Source organism: Dicentrarchus labrax, unplaced genomic scaffold (genome assembly GCF_905237075.1).
Source record: "Dicentrarchus labrax unplaced genomic scaffold, dlabrax2021, whole genome shotgun sequence".
NCBI lineage: Eukaryota > Metazoa > Chordata > Actinopteri > Moronidae > Dicentrarchus > Dicentrarchus labrax.
Window position 1 is genome coordinate 13,099,463 of NW_026136704.1, and position 24,635 is coordinate 13,124,097.

Genomic DNA, 24,635 nt, shown 5'->3' on the forward strand with positions numbered 1-24,635 from the left:
CCAATTTTGTCAATATTAGCAGTGCTTTTTCTGGGGTATCTGCCTATTTAATAGCCATGTAATAGTGCCCATGAGTAACTACGCCTACAGTAATTGTTGCCTCTTCTTCCCCATGGCTCAGTTTGAGTTGAGAGACAGGCAGTATCATTAGCTCTTTATCACCTCGGAATATGCTGCACTTGTCACAGGAGCACCAGTGACAGACCTGGACATAAAATCAGTTATTAAACCTGCGTGTGTAGGTGTGTGTACGTGTCTGTTTTAAGTGTGTGTATGTGTGCCTGGTAGCCTGGGATGTGATATGCGGTTTCATTTTTTATTCCTGATGTAAAGCCATGCAGCCAGGAGGAAACTCGTTGAGCAATTTCTTGCCTGCCAACACATTAGGAAGAGGATGTATCAGGATAGTAGAACTATCATTAACATTATTGAGATTGTCATATTGTCTTTTTTTGGGCTGAGATACAGTTATGACACACAAAATGACGGTAAAAAATAGGAAAGGGGTCAGTCTCCAAATACTCAACATTACACTAAAGATACAGCCCTGATTGTGATCAATGATTAGTGTCTGTCTTTTTGGAAAAGGTCCCAGATGTTCGATTTTCCCACTAGCACATAAATGCAGTCAAATAAAGGATTACCTTTATACCAAACCCCAGCCAGATGTAACACATTTAAACCCTGGGCAAAGGTATTGAGCTTGAACTGTATAAGTCTGTAGAATTAGCAGAGTAGTTATTAATAATCACAGCCTTCTTACAAAAACCGCAAGGCAAGAAAATACAGGAATACACAAAGATTTCTTCTGTAGCATCTGCAAAACATAAGATAATGTTTCCAAAAATAGAATGCAATCCGGTGCTTATTCCTGTTACATAGTTACTGGCTGCACAGAGAAGCTGCTCCTGCTGCTGCTGCTGCTGCCGTTGCTGATTCTGTCGTATGTTAATACCGTAGTAATACCTAATTTATCCAGAAAATGGTGAAGGAATGTTCTGATAAAAGTGTCGGGAAACGTGTTGGAATCTCCTTCGTCTGGCCTCATATTAACCACCCACTCAGCTGTATTTGCCTCTCTGCTCTGTCTACCGTTCACTACACCTCCACTCTTTCTCTGTCCTGCACTCCTTCCCCATGTTCCTCTCTCTGGCTCTCCCTCCCGCGCACTCTTATCGCTCAGTGTCTCCACTTGCTCGAATTAGGAAGCAGTACCTGTCAAACCTATGGGATTTCTCACTGCTCTTCTCTTTGCTGTGCTGGTGATAGCTAGTAAGGGGCGTCTGCAGCAGCTGCAGGGAGAGCAGCGTTCTGTAGCCGGCTTTAGAGGGCACGGAATGTCATGTATCCTCTGCAGGTAAAAACAGCTGCATTTCTGCCTGGAGGCTTGCACCGTTGCTTCTCTACCTGTCTCTCTGTCTCCATCAGGCTTGTTTTGCTCTTACCGCATCTGTCTGTTTGTCTTGTGTGCTGCGGTTTGCTTACTGTGCTATGTGCAGCTGCATTTTCTGGTGAAGTGACAGCAGGCTGTCGGCTATTATGTACCACTAGCTGTGATTTTGGCTGCGCACTGCCAGATTATCAGGGCATCCGTATGGTTCAGGGAGAGAAACTAATGAAATTCAGATGATTACACGAGGACAAGTTTGCTCATTTGTGGTCATTTTTGTATATTTGCATCTCAGGCTTCTGCCAAGTTCAACTCCCCCACTATAACTGCGGATAGAGTTATGTAATAACACAATGTGACTTTGCTCAGGCAATGTAATATGAGTCATTAGTGGAGATGACGCAGCACATGATTGTGAGTTGTGAATTGAGATTAAACACTGCGAGACATGTCGATTTATAGTATAGAGTATATATTTATGTAACTACAGGGTAATTGCAATATTTCACTCTAATCTGTCTATTAACGGCATGTGAGTACTTTACAAAGTACTTTACTAAGAGCAGACCTCTAGTTTTCTGGGAGTTTATTCCAGATATGTGGCACATAAAGGCTTCCATGGTAAATTTTGACTTGGGGACAGTAACAGACCTGTTTTTTAATTTTTTAAAAATTAAAAAAATTTTTTTTGTTTTTAATATTTTTTTTTTTTTAATTTTTTTATTTTTTTTTTTTTTTTATTAAAAAATTTAGTTTAGTTTAGGTTTTTTTTTTTGTTTTTTGTTTTTTTTTTTTTTTTTTTTTTTTTTTGGGGGGGTTTTTTTTTTTTTTGTTTTTTTTTTTTTTTTTTTTTGGGGTTTATAAAAAAGGATATAAAAAAAAAAGAAAAGGGAAAAAAAAAGTTTTTTTTTTTTTTTTTGGGGAGTTTTTACCAAAAATATTATTAGGATTTTGGAGGATCTATTGACAGGCATTGGATATAACCATAGGTATGTTTTCTTCAGTGTATAATCACCTGAAAAGGAATCTTAATAGTTAATTAACCTTAGTTTTTTTTTTTTTTTTAAAGGGGGGGGGGTCCTCTTTTCTAGGGCCTCCATGTTGAACTGCCGTGTTTCTGCAGCACAGACAAACCAGACACGGCCTAGATAGGGCCGTTCGCATTTTTCGTAAGTTTTGCAGTCATCGGACTGAGCTGTATCGAAATGGTTGCAATTTGCAACTTCACCACTAGATGCCACTAAATCCTACACACTGGTCCTTTAAGTGAAGGAAATTGTAGCACATCCAGTCATTGATTTGTTTGATTACTCAGTGCCCACTCAGTATGGGACCTTTTTTTTGGGGGGGGGGGGGGGGGGGGGGGGGGGGGGGGGGGGGGGGGGGGTTTTTTTTCAATTTTTTTTTTTTTCCATAATCCCAGCATGTAGATGGTGGAGCGGTATATGTACAGGTGTAATAACACTACTTTATAAAACACTACAATGTAGTTGTAAGCAGACATTAAGTGTTTATTAATGTATTTGTCAATGATTGTAATTAATGCTTGATAACACAAAATAACATATTTGTATTTATATATAATGGTTATACATATATAATATATATTATAAAATTACACACATGAACAAATCCATACAGTGGATTCTAAAGGATGTATCAATTCTAATACATATGTACAAAACATTCAAGCATGGATTTAAAGCTGTGTATATTATATTAGAATTTATGATTAAAACTGGATTATATAATGTTATTAATCATACATCAGCTATTTATATACCAGTCATGGATGCTTTAAAGGAGGTGTTATTAAGGAGTCACAGTTGTTTACAAAGATGGTAATAATTAAACTGATTACCATTAATCAATTATTTATATATGGCCTAAAATGGTAACTAAAGTGATGCCAAGTAAATATTTGTATTAAATATTACTATTGTTAATTGTGAAAGTAGTAGTGCAATGTATAAGACAACATTGAATTTAAGCTGAATTCTCTCTTCTCCTGTGCAGGTCTGACAGTGCAGCGGACAAAATCAGGTAAGTCTGCTTTCTGACTACTCATCTTTTACAGTACCTATAGAAGCGTGAGTGTGCATCGTATGTTTGTGGGCTTATGGAGCACAGATACAGTGGGACCGGCCTTGTTGTCACCCCATTTGCCCCGGGCCGCCCACCCCGCATGTGACACAGATTCACAGCTTTGTCCGCTAACCAAGGTGTCTGAATGCGCTTTACATTTGGAGAGGCCAGCAGTGAATACAGTTGCAAGCCATGGAATGCCATTGTTTGCTTTTATTGGACAAACAACATCAGACACAAACAGGGCTTTGTGAGTTCGACACTATTGTGGAGCTTTTAGTCTTTTAGCTAGGCAGCCGGTGGCAGGTCAGCACTGTGGACACACACTGTGGGCACAGACGCTTTATTCTTCAGGGTGCGAAGGCTTTGCTGTCACAAGAGACACTGTGCCAGTCCTGCAGCAAAGGGATTCAAGGCACAAGCTGTAAAGGTGAGTGATAGGTAACGATTTTAGTCTGCGGTGCACCTCATGAGAAATGTTGGAACAGGACAATTTTATGAATAGTTTGTCCTTCATGCTTAACTTGGTGAAGGAGAACTTTAATATGTACTGATTTAGTGTCAGTGTTCATACTTATTTACACAAAACACCTCCTTTGTGACGTGTACAGTATACTGCACAATTAATAATAGGAATAAGGGTCTGCTTCCCTAATTATATCTACATTTGATGTTTGCATGTTTTTAATTTATGTGTGCACGAATGGCACAGCAGAATTTCCCCCAGTGATGTCTGATGGTAACTCTGCACTGACTACATATTGTGCATTATTTGAGATAAACTGTGGCTGTGAGAAGTGATATTCATGGCTTGCTATAAGGCCATAACCATGAGAGCTCTTTGCTTTTTGGCGGGTGCGTGTGTGTGTGTGTACTATGCGTGCAGTGATCAGTCAGGAGGAGTGCTATGACTGCCATGTTTTCTGAGCTGAGTGGACACTGTTATTTTGGTGTATTTGTGTGTGTGCACTCTGGTATGTGTGTGTCTGATTTGGTATGCTTTGAGTGATCAGTCATGCGAGTCGGTTGGGTTTAAACCACTAGGAGTCTCTGTACTCCAACACACCACCAAGAGATGGTTGACCAAACGCTGTTTGTGTACAGTTCAGTTAAGTTCAGTCATTTAATTACCCCACAGTCCAACTGACATCCCCGATCTTTTTAGAAATAGCCTACAATAACCGGTAGCAACTTCATTGAAAAGCCTGTTACTGTTCCCACGTCGGAAAGAGAAAATAAACATGTTTTCCTCTGTAATTACTTTCTAGCAGGGGATGTAATATTTGTTCTGGTTTTTGTTGTCTTTCAAGCCTGTAGTTGTGCCTTTTAATGGAAATTGAGAGAAATTCAGTGTTTAAATTTCAGTTGTTTCAATGTCTTGTTGGATTCTCTGAATGTTAGACAAAATATATTACTTTGTGGACGGACCGCACAGTGTGAAAAAACACTTTTGTGCAACAGTGACTCAATTTTCTAATGTTGAGTGTTATATGTGGCAGAAAGTCAGCTATTAGAATAAGTCATGTTTTCTTTTTGTGTTCTAGTAATGAGTAAGTCCCAGTCCGCTCACAGATATATTTTGCTTTATGGTTACTTCACCTGGATGTCTGACACTAGAAGGTGGTTTTCACATTAATCTGCAGGAGGGGTAAAGTTTCACACCTTTAATCTGAGTTTACCTATAAGCATGATTTGGTGACACAACAACTAGTTCAGAAGCACATCATGGTCACACATACTGTGTAAGTATGAATGTGGAAAGTTAAGGTCTCAAGTGCAGATACACTGGACATTTCAGTGAAGTAGGGGACATCTTGTGTCCAGCAGTTAGAATTTTGAAATTAGAAATATTTGCTTATTCATGTATTCAGTATTTTTCTATGAGAGGAAAGGAATCGATATAATTACAAGAATTCTTAACTCGCAAATCACTTTTTTTGTGGATAAACATTAACAGACACAAATTATTAGTTCACACTGGTGGTAACAGGGTGATCTGGAACCGAAAGTGAGTGTACAGCTAATTTTCCTTCAGTCCTCTATAGCAATAAAGAGTACATATAACGTAGCACCCCATATGAATTACGTTAGAATAATGCTAAAATTGGAAAGGTGTGGAGAGAGAAAATCTAAGAAATTAATGATTCAGGGTTAATATGCCTTCAGAACAGAACATGATTTTTAAAGGGTTAGCTCAACTACAATCAGCCACCCCTGAAGTAAGAGTGCAAATTAAACTGTTGGCGATTTACACTCAGCTGAGATCCAGCTCATATTTTAACATAAAAGCTCTTTTTTGGTGAAATCAGCTGCATAAATACACAACTTGGAAACTAAAGTCAGCCTCATACAGTCGCTCAATATTGAGCAGAACCAACACATCTTCCATATTTTAGGAAACTATTGAAGTTGTTGATAGGGTGACATACTGTCAAAGCTGAGCCTATCAGAACAAAATGAACTGTAATGCAGCATTTCAGACAATGATATAGCATTCAAGCTCTATGCATTACATCAGTATATTAATTAAAATGTCACATGACATACAATATTGATAATAGATTAATATACTTTGTCTCCTGGATCTGCAGGCTAGGTAATGTTAAATTATCCCCGTCTTGCCAGTAGCCAAGCACCTCTCTGGTACGATGTGTTGTTTTTGTACCCCACTGCAGGTATTTCCTAAGTGCTCATAAGTCGCACAAACTTCACAAGATCGATACTTAGTTGGTTATAAAGCCAACTGTAAATAATGCATGCAAAAAGCTCTCTGGCTGGATGGAGTAGGCGAGATGCAAGTGCATTTGGAAACTGTAGTTTGCATGTTTGAAAGAAGACTTGCAATCAGTTGTTGTTAGTGTTTCTATAAGGCATTATCTGTTATGATAAAATAAGTGGCTGCTGAGTTGAATAATGTGACAGTTAACTGATCTTGTCCTCATAATGGCTATCATCCAGCTGCTGAGACTCTCCCTAACAGGCCTGTATTATACTCTCTGCCTTTTCTGTCTTGGTTCTAATGTTCGCATTGCTTTTCCGCCGTCTCAATTTCTGGATTATCGATCATCGTCTGTGGTTTGACACATTAGCTTCCAGTGATGGAGGTCAGCATAATCTGATCTTACTCTTTACTCTGTGCAGGAGCCTCAGAAAAGCAGGGATCAGTAAATGATACTTACAAAATAGACGAGTTCCCAATTTCTTGTTCTGGGTGACTTTGAAATGAGGAAAGGATCAGTCAGTACAGTCACTCATAATTCGCCCAAGACAGGTCCAGATGACATGTGAAAGAATCATGATTGTCCAATCCAGGCTGAATTTAAATCGAAAAAACTTGACTAAAATTGTCCTCATAATTGTTCTAATCTAGTATAATTCATGCACTCAGTTTATGCTGACAAAAACATTATGTTACACACAACTCCTGCAAGTTGTGGGTTCAAATAATGTTTTTTTCCTTCGGATTACAATTTTTCTAGTCATCTCTGCTCTTATCTCTAAATCTAATGTATCGTGTGACTGATAAGGTCCAATCTTATCTTATTATTTGGCAATGGTATCTGATTCCTCTGAGCAATGTTCCCCCATGATTCCTGTAATTGCACACCAGTCTTGCTCCAGCTGCCCACAAGATCATATCAGTACATCCATGTGGTTGTGATGATGATGATGACAATGATGTCAGTGTGTATTTTTTGGTTAATTTGGGCCATGGGCTTTGCCAGGGCAGTTACATCTACAGGATGATATGAATTCATGACATAGTTGCTACCCACTCTCCATATTCATGTGTGTATTTGTGTGCGTGCAGCCACCATATCGCTGATTTCGCTTCCCACACAGACACCGCGATGCTTTGGTCGAGGACCGCGAATGCATGACTGCAGCTTGTAGCACAGACGGGAAGACAGAGGAGGAGGAGAGACTAGAGAAGAGAGCAGGGGAGGGAGGCTGATAAAGCAGGGAGAGGAGGAAAGGAGGTAAAGGACCACCCTTATCGAGCATAGCGGCTCCCAGGGAGCCTACCAAAGGGACCTTCCTACACACACACCATTGCCAGCCAGCCAATCGGTGCGCTCACATCCTTGACCCATCCTCCCTCGTACAACTGCTCATCCACGGCTCAGCGAAGCAGATGTGAGGCGATGCGGGCAAGGAGGAAAGCACTGCTTTAGATATATTCATATCAGGATAGTAGCATCAAGTCAGTCTGTACATCCTGCGGCTTGTGGACAGGCATTTTAGTGTGTTGTCTGTATCTACCTCTGTTTGCAACTTTCAGTTTCTGAGCTGGTGACATTATTTTTCCTCTCACTGATTTTGGATATGCTGTGTAAGAGAGGAGGACAAGGGGGATTTTATGAGGCTTGACGATGATGACAAAGCATGCTGGACAAGTGACAATCTTGACAACGAGACAGCGGGACAGTGATTGAAGAGGGGCCATGAGAGCCAGGAGAGAGGCCAGGATGGTGTCTGCCTGTTCACCATGCACAAACATAAGGTCAGGTCTGATTTCTGTTACCTTTCTTTTAGCTGTGGTACTTTGTTATTCTCTAGTCTTGAGTTTGATCAAACGGCACGTAAGCTGACATACATAGAGGATAAGATGCAATTAATATGAAACCTAATGTATGTCATTAATAACCTTTTATATTTGAAAGAAATTACCGTTTGTAGCATTGGTACATTTCAGTGTTTATATGAGAGATAGGATATAACATGGGTTCCAAAGATTTAACCACAGAACAAGGCGAGTGTAAAACATCAACATACTGTATCTGATTTACACTGTCACATATACTACTATATGAACTACTACTCTATAATCCGTTATATACTATATAATCAACAATTGGTCAGCTGGCTGTCTAATAATCACACTTTGAGTATCTACTGAACTAAGTGCTAATATAGTTGCCACTGACATGGCCTAGACGACCCTGGTATTGTTCTGCAGCTGTACCCTTTTCTGTTTGACCTTTGCTAAGGAAATGCCTCTGCTTTCTCTGTCCACAGCAGACTTTTAAATGTCAATTTCATTGTTTTGACTTGCTTAAGAAATGTGGCATTAAAAGATTTAAACACGTCTTTTACAACATAGGGAACAATGCAAAGCTGCTATGCTAGCTAGTTGATACATTTAATGCATCATGCAGAAATGTCAGTCAATACAGGAAATGTGTGACTGACTGCATTAAGTATTCTATATATTGATTATTGTAGGTGTGGCAGGGTTTATGTTTGTGTACCCACTGTCAAAATGACTTTTTGTCAACTTTTGCTTTATTCTGCAATTCATTCAAATCGAAGAAATCTGTCAAAATGATGAATATGCTTTTACCATAACCTGATGAATGGAGGGTGGTGGAATAAATCAGCGTATGTCAGTATTTCTGCAATATACTTCAAACACACACACACACACACACACACACACACACACACACACACACACACACACACACACACACACACACACATTTGAGTAGAAGGGCTTTTCCAGCTGGCTTGTGGGCCTCCTAAATCTCCACTGTGATCTCTGCTCTCCAGGTCCATTAAGGGCAGTTTGGTTAGATTTACTGTGCCTGTCGATGGGGATACAGGGCAGTCCTAGCCTTGCTTTAGGTTACTACTATGTGATAAATACTCCTGGAAGGTATTACTGTGTTACCCTCACATAACTGTTAGCTCTTAAATGAATCATGAGTGATAGTCATTAAGGTGCAAAAGATGTGCTAGTAGCTCAAGCACACTTTGATTAATTATTTCTATGATGAGAGAATGAAAAAAGAAATGTTTATTTTAATGGGGGAAAAAAGCATTTGCTGGCTAAAGCATCAAATTTCTTCTATAAAATGGGCCCATTGCTCCACTCCTTTTATAAAATGGTAATATAAATAGTGTCAGGCCGTTCATACAGGATGTGTAATTTGTATCAAGTTTTCCTTTACTACTGCAGTTAATTATATCCACTTATTATTGATTATTGATTTTCATATACATATTTATTTGTATGCAATCTACATAAAAGGTTTAGTGTCTCCATATATCAATGTTTACCTCATTTGCAGCCAAAATACCTCAAAATGTAGAGTTTATTCAAATTATTAGGAATGTTGACCAAAAAAACACACAACCCTTTGGCCATAGACAAAACTGCAAAGAAGAGGTGGTCAGTATGACATTAAATGGAGTGATATTACCGTGCTACTAAAACACCATCTGTTGTTCCTGAGGATTTCTGAAATGCTCTTAGCGTCCTGTTCTAACTATTCATCAAGAATATTGAGCAGTTTTTCTGGAAATGAAAAAAAGGCAATTAGAAATAAAAAAAAATATATATAGAAGTTTTAGGAAATGTAAAAGCTATTTTACTAAGCAGTTGATTAGCTGCTGCTAATGTGTATAGATTACATCATTTACTGCATTTCTGTGTGTGTAGATTTTTATGCAAATGTAAATCACAATCCTTTTAACTTTTTTCCTACATTAGAGAAACATTTGCCTCAGTGACTCAATAAGTGGCACAATATATGAAATAAATCCAAACTTGGATCACTTAAATTTGTCAAAAATTAAAGCTGTTATCAAATATCAATATCTGTAAAATGCTACAACATCATTTTTTTTGCATATTGCCCATCTCTTCTTCAAATTGCGGTTTTCAGATCAGCGTTAACAACTCTGTGCTTCTTTTAAAACTACAGCACCCATCATAGTTAACAGCCACCCACCACCATCTTCAAGCTAAAAATGACACACATGTCTTATCTAAAGAGACCAATCTTTCTATCAGTAGTACCTTGTGTACTCTGCCCTACTGCTCTCAGCTTTTCTCACCACTGAGAGGTCAGTCAAACCATCTTAGACATGAACTTTACTCCGTTTCTCTTTCTGGTCGGTAAGATGAACACAGAACACTCTGGCAGCACTATCCATTTAACCAATACATTGGAATTAAAACACTCTGAAAATCTGTTAGTTTTCTTTTTTATGGCCCTAAAATGTGATGATTTCACATGCATGCAAATTCAATGGTGCACTTTTTCTTTCTGCATCTTTCGGTGTAACATTTTTTTTAAATGTAATATCAGTTGTAGTTAATGTAAATAGTGTGTTGAAGAGATTAAACATTGTAAATAGAAAGTAATTCTTCCATCATACCTTGCCAGTCTGCATGCGACCCACTTTGGGAACAGCTTTAGAATTTTAGAAATAAACCTCAAAACAGGACATATGGTGCTTTATCTGCAGACTCTCATTTTTGGATGGACTGATTGGATCAAAAGGTCGGCTTATAGCTAATTCTCTATGAATTCTCAATAAAATCTAGTCCACAAACAAGCACATAAAGCTATTTTAAGTCGTCATGATATCACCGCCTGTATTTTGGGCCAGCTGTTGACATCCTTCACTGTAGGTGATTCATTAAGTACCCCTGTCTGTAGAAAATGTCTGTCACTGGCACACCCACTTACCGCTTTTGTGAAAGGTCTTGTTTTCATGCTGGGTGGACATCTGCCTTACTGTCATGCACATATGCCATATCTTTGTCTTTCAGAGATTCTTAGAGATGGGTCGGTCTGTTGGAGCTGAAACTAATACAAATCCATTTGTCAGTTGTCCACAGCCCACTTAATGTACTGTCTTATTAGTGGAGTATTGGTTGCGAAGGGGATTTGAGGTCAGCGAGATAATGAAGCTGGTGTTCCTTCAATTTATTGCACTACTCAAAGTCGTAAATTGGGGCAGTTACAGTATGTAGGAAAGGATAAGGGGACAGGTAGCAGGCTAGGACCAGCCATAATGTAGATCCAGAACCTTAAAGCCCGTTCTGTATCTATCAGAGTGGGCCATGCGTCTGTCAGCAGGCTTTCACTGCTGACTAATCACAGGACCTCTAGTGACTCACGGTGTAATTCACATATGTTCATCAGCAAATCAATCCCGCTGATCACGCTAAATGTCTGTATCTCCGCCCCAGCAGGCCAACATTTAATATTTATTTTGCAAATAAGCACTCTCATCCAGATGCATATCCACACAGATGAAACTTGAATATGCTTTAGGTGGCAAATCCACCTGTCATGTAAAAATGTATAACATAATTATTTTATGCTGAACACTGCATGTCCATCCAGGGGTTTAACTCTACAGAGCTGTTGGGGTATTAACAGTAAACTCCAAAGACCTTAACAGTCAAATTCCATCCTCTGTGGCAGATTGCCCTTCCTGAACATATTTCGTCTGTAATGGAAAGTCTGTTTTTCAGGTTTCATAAATCAAGTGGTGTAATCTGTAATCTGTCTCCTCTGAATTGCCTTCCTCCGTAGCAGACATGATTGATTTCCCCTCTAGCTTTTCCAAAGGGGCCATGGATTATTCTTTACTTCCTCTGTTCCTCTGCATCCTATGTTTGCAACAGAATGAAGCACCCAGGGTCATGTTAAACCCTTTCAGCTTCTCCACAGTCTTGAGTGAATATATAATAAGGTTTTTATTTATTTTTTTGACACATTTATTTTAACAAGCATGGAGAAAACATTAAACTCTATTACCTCAATGACAGGCATAAGATCTGTAGAAGGTGTTGCACAGTCAAAAGAAACTTCTCAATAGGCTCAGGGAAGCTCAGTCAGGGGTAAAGGAGTGGGTGGAAATTGCTCTGACTGGAGAGGCAAATGTATTATCAGGTGCCACAGCAAAAATGAATTGATTGAATAGATGGAGGAGTGGTTGAGGGCCTCTGATCACAGTGATTCATGGTACATGTGGGCGCTCTGCATTGAGTCACTGGCGGCAGCAGCGAATGGAGTGAAAGGACTGCACTCTGCAAGCCCAATTACCCATTACTTTACTTTATACACACACACACACACACACACACACACACACACATACAAATGCACATGTAATTTTGTGTGAAATGTCTAAAAGTGTGGTTTCCTCTTTGTTTTCTCACCAGCAAAAAGGTCATCTGAACCAACTACATAAAATAAAATAAAAGGTTTCTTAGCTTTTGTGAAAAGCACAGATTATTCATTATAACACAGATGATTTTTTTGTGTATGTGTTCATTTTTTAGTCTTGGGAATTCAGGAAACTGCAGCAGGCATGAGGCATCGATACTCGTGCCTTTTAGTTAGCATCAACTTCCATCAGGGCAATCACATCATGAAAAAGTAATGGTAACCCACCAAAACCTCTCATTCACTCTTCTCTACCTTCACTGATAGGCCAAGCAAAAGAAGTGGAAGAAACTGATATGGAAACCCCAAAGGTACGTAGGCTATAACTCAACAAGCAAAAGACACTCCAAACATGAGCAGTGACATTATACGGCAGTGCTTTATAAAAGGCTGTGGAACATTATACCATCCTTGATCCTCTGCATATACTCCCCCATTGTATGTATACATATATTATGAGTACGTATCTTAGTCATCATTATTTGTAAAAAGCCCTACCAGTGATCTGACAATGCCATACTCACACACACCAAAAGAGGGAGCCTTCAAGTGTGGCATACTGTGCAAAAATCCGACAAATGCATAGTTCCTCCCCACTTCCTGTGGTCCTCAGATTTCACAGTGTGTGAGATCCAGGAACAAAACTGCTGTACCATCATTTACTGAAACACTGTCAGCAATGTCCTCTGCAGGAGCACCGCAGGGTTAGAGGTGGGGACACAGTAATCATTTTGGTTCCAATATAGCCTGTCTGTCAACTAAAATACCACTCCTCAAAGCCTTGCTGCAAGGACAAAACTGTAGAAACTGGTTAAAAACTTTGTGAGGTGAAAATGTTGCTGTTGTATAATGTCTTCGCTCTGTGGCTCTGGAGGAGCTTTGTCATTCCTGAGATTTGTTTTAGATCAGCTCTGAGATTACAAAGTTCGAAAAATGTCAACGTTGACCAAGCAAGGACGATCTAGCACAAGATGCTATTGAGTTGCATTATTTGGAAATTCTGGATCCAGTGTTTTTGAAGCGTGGAACGAAAAGTCCAGATATCTGTTCCTCTGCTGCATTTTGACGATTTTGGTTTTAATCCTTCTCTAGTGAATCCTCCAACTTCAAAAGGGAACTGCAATATTAAATTGCTGGTATATGTCTTTAAATGTTAAATAGAAATACATAATTCTTTTGGTCCAGTTTAGGTAACACCCTTTGCTGAAGATCCAATCTGTGTATAAAAACAGTGCTCACACATTGGATTTTATTCTTTTATGAGTTATTTTCCAAACACCCTATTGACACGGCAAAGTACAGATTAGTGACATAAGTCTATGTCCTTTCATTTATAGAACTTGCATTTCTGGACACCATTGTGTTACGTTGTGAATTGGCGATGTGCTAGTAGAAAATAATACATTTAATTTCATGGAAATAAATCAGTTGGTGGTGTAATTTTGTAATTCAGCTGGTTAAGCTGGTGTGTACTGCATGCCTGATTTATGTTGTGTGTGCACAGTAACAGCAGAGATGACTAAGGAAAAATGTATTTTATTTTATTCATACCAAGTGGTGTAAAGTTTTGTAGGGGTTAAGACAGAAAAGTATGCAATTGCTAAAACCCAATGCTCAGTGCAAACATTTAGACATGTCATGTTTTATTCATATACTATGTCACTTCTTACAGGAAATCCATAATATTCATTTTTTATCAACCAGTTTCTACTTTATACTTTGGTAGTGATGATGGGTGCTGAGCAGTGTCCATTTCAGGCATCAATCTGTCCCGCTGCATTTTTGTTACTGGCTATTTTATGACCATCAGCCACTAAGAATATGGTGAAGAACAAAAGATAAAATGACAGATACAGTCTTCCAGAGTGGTGCATTTGTGTCCTGTTAGTGACAGGTTGGTAAATACCGTGAACTAAAATAGTATCGATTGGACAATCTGAGGAGTTTTGTAAGATGGAGCTAGGGTTTTTTTGTTGTCTGGGGAGATTAGAGATCACCCTCTCTGCAATATTTGACCTTGTTGAAGTTAATCCAGGGTCTCAGGTTTTCATCCACAGCGTATAGCCTCGATGTGGAGAAAGGAGTGGGTCTTCATTGTGATTCATGACATTAGCTTTGCAGATTTTGTCAGTGCAAAGTTGAGGTGTTTGAAACTCTGAGGTCGTGTTGGGTGATTGTGGCTTTGTCACCATGTGTGACGTGGATGATTTGTGAAGCTTGAAATAGTTCAAGTGCCATCCTTGAAGACCTTGTGGGTGATAATGGCATAGCAACCAGTGGTAAGCAAATTTAAAGTCTGTGTGTGTGTGTGTGTGTGTGTGTGTGTGTGTGTGTGTGTGTGTGTGTGTGTGTGTGTGTGTGTGTGTGTGTGTGTGTGTGTGTGTGTGTGTGTGTGTGTGTGTCTGTGTGTGTGTTCTTCTGTGGGGCTTATCATTGCGATTTGCCTGTCTGACTGAAAAGAGCAGGCAAGGTACGCATGTGGTCCTGAAGCAGCGAGCTGAGAGCGCTCCCAGCTTCGATAATGACAGGGTCGTCTCTGTGGCAACAGCCCTGACTGACTAGATGGAAGGATTGTCTGGGAGGGGTCAGTCAATATCTCTCTCCACCACTCTACAACCGTCCTTTAATATAAATATAGCTCTCCTCACTACTTTCAAGCCTTTGCCTTTTGCTTCAGAGCAAGTCAGTGCAATACCAGAGAACATATAATACAGAATGAACACGGACAGAATTTAGACAGCATCATCCATGCTGCTACCTTGTTTTTAATCAACTTGCCTGTTTAAATAAAGGTTAGACAAAGGTTCCTGTGAGGACAGAGCACGAGGACACAGATGGGGTTATTCTTTTACCCGCGGAGGTTTGTGTTTGAGTGTTAGCAACAGTGAACAACCCCACAGCGACAGCACATCTGACCACGTTGGCTTCCACACCACAGTATCTCACGCTCACTGATGATGAGGTCATGTGGAGCTATTTGATAATTGTGTGTCAACTGAACTGGCATTGTACGGTTATGTAATTAGGAACAATGTGGAAAAGGTGTTGATGATATTGGAAAGGTTTTTTTGGCATTGATTTCAAACAGAAAATAAGATGAAGAAGAAAAAACTGCACAGGGATGAATCTCCCAAAGGGCCTCCAGTTTTTGTTTCCTAACTATAACTGTAAAAATATGACTAAAAAGACCAAATACATTTTAAAAATGTACATTCCAGTGAGCAGTGAGTGTGGTTAAAGCTTCCCTCAAGTGACTCTTTGACATTTCTGTCCGGAGACAGCAGTGTCAGCAGTGCAGTGATACAGCAGCAGCTAAAGTGTATACCATACATTACTGGATGTGGACTGGATCTGGAGAGATCAGCTGAACCTGATCTCTCTGTGTCGTGACATCATTTTTCTGAACAGAGCGGCTGTGTATTTGAAGCTCTCAGGGTCATGGATGTGATGAGTCATTGATGTACTGCATAATAGCTACAGCTCCAGTGTAAGATGGGGATACACACAGCCTTCTTGTGCCTTTTTTGCAGGTAGCCCATGCTCAGATTATCGGTTTGTTAATACTGATAATCTCCTCTGATGAATCTGAATTTGTAATTCACTCACTAATAACACAGATGCAGTGAGTGGGTTCTTGCTAGTGTAGAATTTTATATTTATATGCTTCTTCAGTGACACCAAAACAGACATAATTCCTTGAGTCGAGGAAACAATTCAGACAATACACCTTGTACACAGTCTCTCTCTGACTACAATGCTTTAGCTACTGTTACACAAGTTTATACAGTGATGCAGTGACCATATAGTATATGGGTGATGAACATTACGTTTGCTATTTATGATAAATGTAACTATTGTTGTTGTCAGTTAAGCTATCTTAAGCTTAAGCTAGTAAATGATAAATAAGAGTAAATAGAATTTAATTAATCCATTTTAAATTATTGATGGCTACATATATGAAATTCACTGCAACTAGATGTTGCACTAGAGCACAGCAACCCAGACTAAACCAGACTCCATTGACAAAACCAGCAATTTTTACCTCACAGATAATCATAAAACAGAAAATATAACTCACCAGTCTTTCCACCAACTCTGATTTGGTCTAAATAAATCCTTACTTCACTGACATAGATGAGAAAAACAGAATTTGAAGTCGCTGTCAGACCAGCAGTTGCTCACATGCCCTCACATGTACACAGGGCCAGACCGGAGAAGTAAACATACTCAGGGATCAAAACAGGGAGAGGCAGTGTGACGTCATTCTCTGCACGGGAAACCTTCACTCCGCTATATATTACATAGCAAATAGTTGTTTGCTGTGTGTTAATGTTGTAGATATCATATATATATAACCATTTAACTAACAGTATTATTAATACCCACCCACCCATTCCTCTGTGTGTAGGGAAACATAAAGTGAAAGCTATAAGTTAATATTGGCAGTGACATGAACTCACCACATCAAATAAACAGAGCAGCATGATAAAAAAAGATCCAATGCAATCCGCCTAATAGAGCCAGTATTGGCGCAGACATCATGTAAGTGCATCTATACATAGCATTGAGAGGATCCGCAAATATGAAAACAGGACAGCGAGTGCTTCAAAGAGCTTTCAAATAATCTTTAAGTCTTAACAGGACTTAATATTAATAATTACTGGATATTTACATTTTGTGGAGGTCTATTCTCTTCTCAAGCCTAAACCTATTGTTTAGGTTAATAGTGATAATCCAAACTCCATTTTCCACCACCTCTCTATTCCTCTATTCTCCTCCCTCTCGCTCGGCTTTGTTTAGTAATTAAGAGTGTGTGTGTGTGTTGAAAAAGAAACCTCGGTCTATTTTCATCCTGCTTGCTGCAGCAGAAACAGAAATGGAAGGCTTTTTTAAATGAGTGCTTTAATGTCAGCACGTGCAGTACTTTGTTCTTTTATTCATGGCACACGTGACAGCCTCACAGAAGGCCATCTGTATTTCACTTTATCACTTTTTTGGTTGACCTGATATTGAACATGATGTCTATACCTCGCAGTGTTGCTCTTTTTTGATATCAAACACATGATGTCATTCATCATCACTGTCATCATTCTGTCTTGTACTCCCCCTCCCTGGGCTGCTTTTATGTTTTAGCCAGTGCTGGCTGTCTGCATAGCGTCTGTTCCGTCCTCAGTGGGATGTTTGCCGCTGTTGTGTTTTTCTGCTTAATATTAAATTTACTCTGGGCTCCTACTGGTTTCTGTTGTGCATTGTTGTCCCATGTTTGCACCTGTGTAGCCTTATCTGTACTGTTTTCATGTTTTCCTGACTTATCTGTTGCCTGTTAATCAATCAGATCAGTGAGCCTATTCTACATCTCCGTCTGCCTTTAATCTTCTCTTCCTTCTGATGACAATACCTCTAAAAACTGTGCACCCTGCTAATTTCAATTCTTATTTTACCTATTTAATTTATTTTGTTTTTCTTTTGCACCATATTTTTAATGCTAGAATAATTTTATATAATTAGTTTTTCTGGATAAACAATGTGTATATATTCACACACGTATGTCTCCGCACCCTGTGAATGCATTTCTGCTCTCTGTCTCCCCACTGTGGCCTTGAGGGCTTGGATTACCCAACATGGTCAGTTCAGCAATAAATCAACCACCATCCGGTCACATGATCACCCAATTCCCTCTCCGATCAGACAGTAGAAATCAATCTTTTCAACATGAATAAGAAAAGCTCAATCCATACTCCGTTAAGGAACACTCCAAGTAAGGAAACGCCCACGAGGTAGAATGGGAGAGTCAAACTCGCCACGGCAACCAATCCCACAAAGCAGTGTAGAGGGATTAATCCAGATTATCTGCCAATGCTATTCTTAGAAATAAATGAAAAATCTCTGGGCCAGATTAGGGTTCAAGGAATACTAAAAAAGAACCTGATGCAGAAATCACATGACTGCTGTTTTCCCAAATAATAACAATTATGACTACTATCTGTAAAGGTGTGAAGCACAAGATAGAATGTCTATTCTTTTCATCTTTTTTTAAAGCAAAACAAACAGCCCAGAGAATGATGTATTTATTTTAGAATCCTTCCTATAAATAGGGGACATAGGGGACATGGCATGTATTCAGGAAATCTAAGTGTGAACCTGAATTTCAGTTTTTGCCTGATGCCAGTAGGAACACCTCTTTGATTTTAAGTGTTTTACTATAGAAGAACTGAGCTGTGGTGTGGTCAGCAGGGGGCGTCAGTGAGAGGAAACATCTCTGACTGGTGGTTGACTCCTCTCCAGAGGAGCTGTCCATTCAGCACTGCTGCTTCTCATCAGCAGGCTGGACAGAGCACTAACAAGAGTCAAACTATAATCACACAAAGCAAGAAAGATGAAAGAAATCTGATAAAGAAGGGATGGCTTCAAAGACAACAAAACTCTCAAATGGAACCAAATGTTTGTCCTGTCGCATAAAATCCATCTTTCAATAATCAGGCATGGTGTTGTTTCTGTTTGATGTTCCTGCTTCTTATGGGTTGGGTTAGTTTGATTAAATAAAATGCAACAAAGCCAGACTCTGTGTGTTAAGACTGAGGTAAACAACCTCCTGATTGCATTATATGACACAACAGGCTATGGTCTGTCTCAGGATGACACTTTTTGCACATTGCATTTAGGTAACTTAGGTATCTATTTTTCAGTCATTATTTACAGCTATAGTACAATTTTGGGGGGATGTGGAAATAATAAAATGTCAGAATGACCCCTCTGACTGCTTTAATACATTTACTTATAAAGTTGATGGACATTAACAATGCATCCTCTTTTGATGCATCAGTCACATTGGTAGAGGAACCTGGGTCAAGATGTTCTGTTATTACAGAGTGCAATTCTCAATATTCAGGGGCAGGTACAATCTTACTGCCTGAACTCTGCAGCTAGGGGCCACCTGTCATGTCCAGTGTGATTTATACTAAGATTATTAAGGTGCATCTTGCCTGCAGGTATTGTTTCAGGGTTTTTGTTGGTGCAGGTGGGCACCAGATGGACTCTGTTTGAGATGACTTACTGTCCTCTTGCTTGACTGAAGCTCAGGTTACAGCACTCACTGCTTCACCCTGAGAAGGGATTAGAGTGCGCTCTCATATCTTTTCCTCTCTTTTCTCCCCCTGCAGTCCCACCACATTCACAGTAGCCCATGGGGAGACACAGTGCTGGCAAACAATAGAGAGAGAGTCTGTGTCCTCCTGTCTGCTCCTGCCTGCTCCTGCCTGCCCCCATAGCACAGAGATGAATGATCCTCTTCCATAATAAAAGTAATCACAGTATGGTTTGAGGTGCTTTTAAGAGACAGCAACTGCCAGCTATTGATTGGTAGTTATGGATTGTTTTATGGAGTATCTTCAGCTAAAGATACACAAATACGGAAAAACAACAGCAACATATTAAAGACAATACTAATGCTGCTGTTTTGCATAGTAGCTCTGTCCATTGACAGAAACCCCACATCCCCTTTAAGGAGAGTACATACAAATGGTTGGTATCTCACAAACCTTGAGTCAATGTCTGTATCACTTTCCGAGGCTGTCAGTAGATATGATTACCAGCCTACTGTGTCGTGCTGCTCTACAAGGTGTTTTTGATTTGTTATGATTTGGAAAAAGATTGTTCGAACTGGGACCGGTGTTAAATTCTTCGGCATGTTTTAGACCGTCGTCACAAGTCTCTGGAAAGTCACTGTAATATAGATAATGTCACAAGAGCGCGCCACTGTACCGAAGATAGGTGTCCATTACTGAATTGTATACTGATCTCTGTTCTAAAACGCGCACTGATCTTGACTTGGGGCGAACTTTCTGTGATGGGAACATGTCCTCCCAGACCAAGAGTTCCAGGACAACTGCATCATCTGTGTGCCATTATCTTGTTTTGGTTGCTCGCCTCTCTATCAGTCAGTCATGCACTTGCACTCTCCTGGCTCCATCTGTATCGGAGGAAAAAAGCAGAGGGAGTGAATGGAGCTCAGTGACTCAGCAGGCTAAGCTCAATAACAACAATAATAACAACAACTTTATATCATGCTGTAAGTGCTTTACTGTGTATTGCCATTACAAAACAAATAAAAATCAAACAACAAAAGACTATCAATGAAAGGGATCACTGAGCAAACAGTTAAGTAAATTAAATCAATCAATCAATTAAATAACATAAATTAAACCTCTTGATCATCAGAGCATGTGGGCGGGCGTGTGCGTGCAGGTCAACCATAATGTCAACTCTGATGGTGGAGAGTGGTTTGCATTAGCTGTAGTATTAGTCATCCCTAATGAGGTGTACCTTGTAATGTGCAGGGCTCTAAGAAGATTAAACAGGAAGAATGTGCTGCACCCTGACCCAGTGCCTGTGGTCAAGTCGGCCATTGTTTTTGATGACAGCTTCTGTGAAAGTGAATGATCGGTTGCTCTCTGACCTCTGTGGCCTAAAGTGGCCAAGGGAGGAGATTAAGCAACCACTTCTGCAGTTGTCAGTGGACTACAATCGTGTAAAGGTTAATCCATTACAAATGTAGCTATGATGAGTTTACATGGTGTATGATTCAGATTCTTGTTAAAAATGTTTTCAAATGGTTTATCTTGTGAATTCACAGTTTAAGTTGGGATGTCCACCCCTATCATGAGAAACAAGGAAATGCACAGTCCCTACCCATAGGTCTGTCTTATTTTAACAAACAGCTAATTTAGAAAACATTCACTCTGTTAAATGTCGTTAACGTGGTGCCTTACCCTCAGGGCAGCATTACTGCTTCATCCTCTCATGTTGGACTGACGATAGACTAGACGCTACAGTGACTCACTATTGCCTCTTGATGTACAAAGTGGAATTACGAGTACTACTACTATTAGCTGAATATTCAGTAGATAGCGCTGCAAAGAATTACATAATATCAAAACTGTTGTTTCTTTGCATTCTGTTTAATTTTAGTTAATTTTTTAATGTTTCAAACTAAAATTAATACTTTAAGCTCTGTTAAAGCCATTGATCGTTTGCTAACCCCCTCCTCCCGTACAGTTATAGTTGCTTCAACTGTCAAGCTTTCCAGAAATCAATAGTAACTTTTTTTTTTTTAACTGATCTTTAAATTCACACTGACGAAAAAAAAGCTAGCTTCACATTTCTAGCCGTGGACTTTGTCAGCTGATCTTTAACCTTTAACCCCATTAAATAATGTAGTTAGCTCAGAAATAACACTGGTAGTGGTACTGTTGTAAGCTAGATAGCTGGGCCCACTAACGTTTTTGGCTTAATCTAGAACAACACACAGTTAAAGGACCAGTGTGTAGGATTTAGTGCCAACTAGCGGTGAAGTTGCAGATTGCAAGTTCCTCGCTTCACCCTTTCCTTCCAAATGCAAAGGAGAAATTATAGTGGCCCAAAACATGTAGAAAAACATAAGAAGCCATATCTAGGGCCAGTGTTTGCTTTTTCATTCTGGTCTACTGCAGAAATATGGCAGTTCAACATGGTGGATCTGGATCTGTAGGAAAAACGGCTCCTTCTAAGGTAACAGCAACACAACAATGCTTATTTTGAGGTGATATTCAGCAACGAAAACCTACCTAGGAATATTATATTCTATTCCTGCCAAAAGATGCTCCTAAATATTGCAAACTGGACCTTTAAGTCCATTTCCTACACCTTTTCTTCTGTGTTTTGGAAAGGAAGAAGCATACCACCCTCCTAACTCTAGAGACTGACACTGTTACTAGTAACCCATGCACACCGTTTCGGCATGTAGAGTAATCCACAGCATGTCAGGCCTACGGTTCTGGTCAATTAGCCAAATGAGGATAATTGACAGGAAGCCCAAGTGAGATTTACACTCAAGTTGTTGCAGTTCTAAAACACTAAAACGCCAACTGAGCAAGCTGAGTCACCACGATGTCCATCTGATTCATTATGTATGCAGAACACATACGCAGCACACAGCTATAAACATGGGGAGTACCCCAGTACACTCAATGCATTAAGAGATTAACAGGGTTAGCTGCTGACACTGATCAGGGCTGCAGTCCAATACAAGAGGAAAGAATTGCAGTAGCCCCCCCCCCACCCCACACACTTAATACCCTTCTCATACATAGCATGGAGGGTGGAGGTTGGGGGTGGGGGTCATTGCACAGAGGATGTTATGACCAGAGGCTACAATCCTGCTCTAGTCCTCCACACTGGGCCAGCTCGGCTTATCTTGGAGAGAAATAGAGAAAGAGAGCCATCTATGGAAGAGGAAAGAGAGAACAGGAGGGAGGGTGGGAGGGAGGAGGGGAGTAGGAGGATAGAGATCCTGCGCCTGCTCACTGTGAGCACAGCAAGTGCAGCTTTCATCCGCAGCGGAGACTAAGGGAGAGACGGAGTGAGTTTGAGCGAGCAAAGAGTAGCTCTGAGGGACAGTGTGATAGCATGATAGAAAAGACAGTTAGAAAGGAACAGCGATCAGCCATGTTGGCATTTATCTACAATTGCAAGCCCTTCTACCACTGCTGCATGCTGCAGTTGTGTGCGTGGTGAATATTGCGGCGCAGGTCACATACTTCTCTTTTGGGAAAACTGAAGAACCCCAGGGAGGTGTGAATTTCTGGCACAATCGCTCAGCACTGCGGCACCTCGACACAAGCGAAGGAATGTAACGGAAAGGTGGGCAAAGCTGAGGATCATCCTTCCAGACTTCAGTCCCCAACAATCCATCTGCCTCTGCATCCATTCCTCCCTTCTTCCCTCCGTGCATCTCTCCTGCTCTGTGTATGGGAGGTGAGGCTTTGGCAGGCTGTCAGTCAGCATGCGGCGCTGTGAACGGGCAGCCCAGTGCCCACAACACGCTATGGATGTCAGACACTCCTCACTGTACTAATGAAAGGCTTCAAGCTCGCCTGGTAAGACGTAATAGAGAGTTGTATTCCTCTGATTGTGTATTGGAAATGTAACCTGTTTTTCGGCTGTGTAGCTTTAAGGCTGTCATGTATGCAAAGCACAACCTAGCCAGGGACTAGACTGTCTGCGACTAGTGTGTGACCGTTTTCTGGTATTTTTCTGAACTGTGGTTGTAATGACATATGTCATTCTAAGACCTCTCTTGGCAAGGCTGGTAAGAGCACATAAGATAAATGTGTGCTTATCTGTCCATCTCCACCTGTGCGTTCCTATGTGCTTATGGAAATCTCCAGAAAATGTACCAGTATGTAACAAGACACCACTAAGCTGTGGCCAGAGTGTGTATATACAGTGCAACCAGTGTGGGCTAGTGTGCTTCTTTTTTTTTTTTTCACAATTGACTGTGGCGACCCCGCTCTGCTCCCCTCTGGCGGGCTCAGTGTGAGCGGAGCAGCTGAGGAGAAGCGCTCACGTGGCTGCCTGGAAAAGAGCAGACACATGTTCCCTCGGCCTCTCCCCGACATTCCCTCTCGCAGTCTTCCTCGCTTGTTTTCCTTGTTTCCCCTCGTCATCTCACATGGACGAAGCAGATCCACATCCAGGTGGCTCTGTTCTCGCTTTCTCTTTTAACCTGTTTTGCTACGGTGCGTGCGCCCGGTGCACTTTTCCCTCCATCCTCCCTCCTCCTCTCCTCCCCTTGTGTTTGTTTATGCTCCTCCTCCTCCTCTTGCCTGATATTTTTAGAGACGAATTACAGAGCACTGCAGGAGGGAAAAAAAACCAGAGGGGGAGCAGTTTCGGCAACGTGCGTCCCGCTTCCTTCCTGCTCACTTTCAAGAGGACCTCTTCTTTTCCCTACAGGACCTCTTCTTTTCCCTTACGTCTCTGTCTCTCTTTCATTCTCTCTATATTTGTCTGTGTCCTTCTCTCATTTACATCCCTCTCTTCTCTACTGTCTTCTTATTTTTTTATGCCTCTCAAATCTATCACTTAATCCTCCACTCGTTTTTTCTTTAGGCTGTAGACTGTAGCTTTGAACATTTCCTCTGAGGGCTTCATAAGATTAATCAGACTGAGTGCATACTGTATGTGCGTGTCAGGCAATGTGTCTTCCTGTTTCTATGTGTGTCAGACATCCAGGGCTTCTTTATCATTCTGTAGCAGAGAAACACTATTAAACCTGCCGTCACTTAATCTGTATGCAGCACCGTTATAGACACAGGTTACTTTACCACTGTACAGCCATCTGTTAGTATCCCGTAGCCTGCTATACATGG

General features: G+C 40.4%; 1 protein-coding gene across 17 annotated transcripts in view; it reads left to right on the forward strand.

Moving 5' to 3' along the window:
- The window catches only part of gramd1bb (GRAM domain containing 1Bb), a 100,602-nt gene that overhangs the window by 37,769 nt on the left and 38,198 nt on the right, over positions 1 to 24,635 (forward strand). For 14 of the 17 annotated variants that reach the window (XM_051398212.1, XM_051398207.1, XM_051398206.1 and 11 more), the window contains one exon: positions 3,407 to 3,433. In XM_051398212.1, the coding sequence (XP_051254172.1) occupies positions 3,407 to 3,433 (27 nt within the window). Of the gene's footprint in view, positions 1 to 1,201; positions 1,358 to 3,406; positions 3,434 to 7,830; positions 7,980 to 12,714; positions 12,759 to 22,812; positions 23,361 to 24,635 lie in introns of those variants that run through there. The other 3 variants (XM_051398221.1, XM_051398222.1, XM_051398223.1) reach the window with 3 other exon arrangements.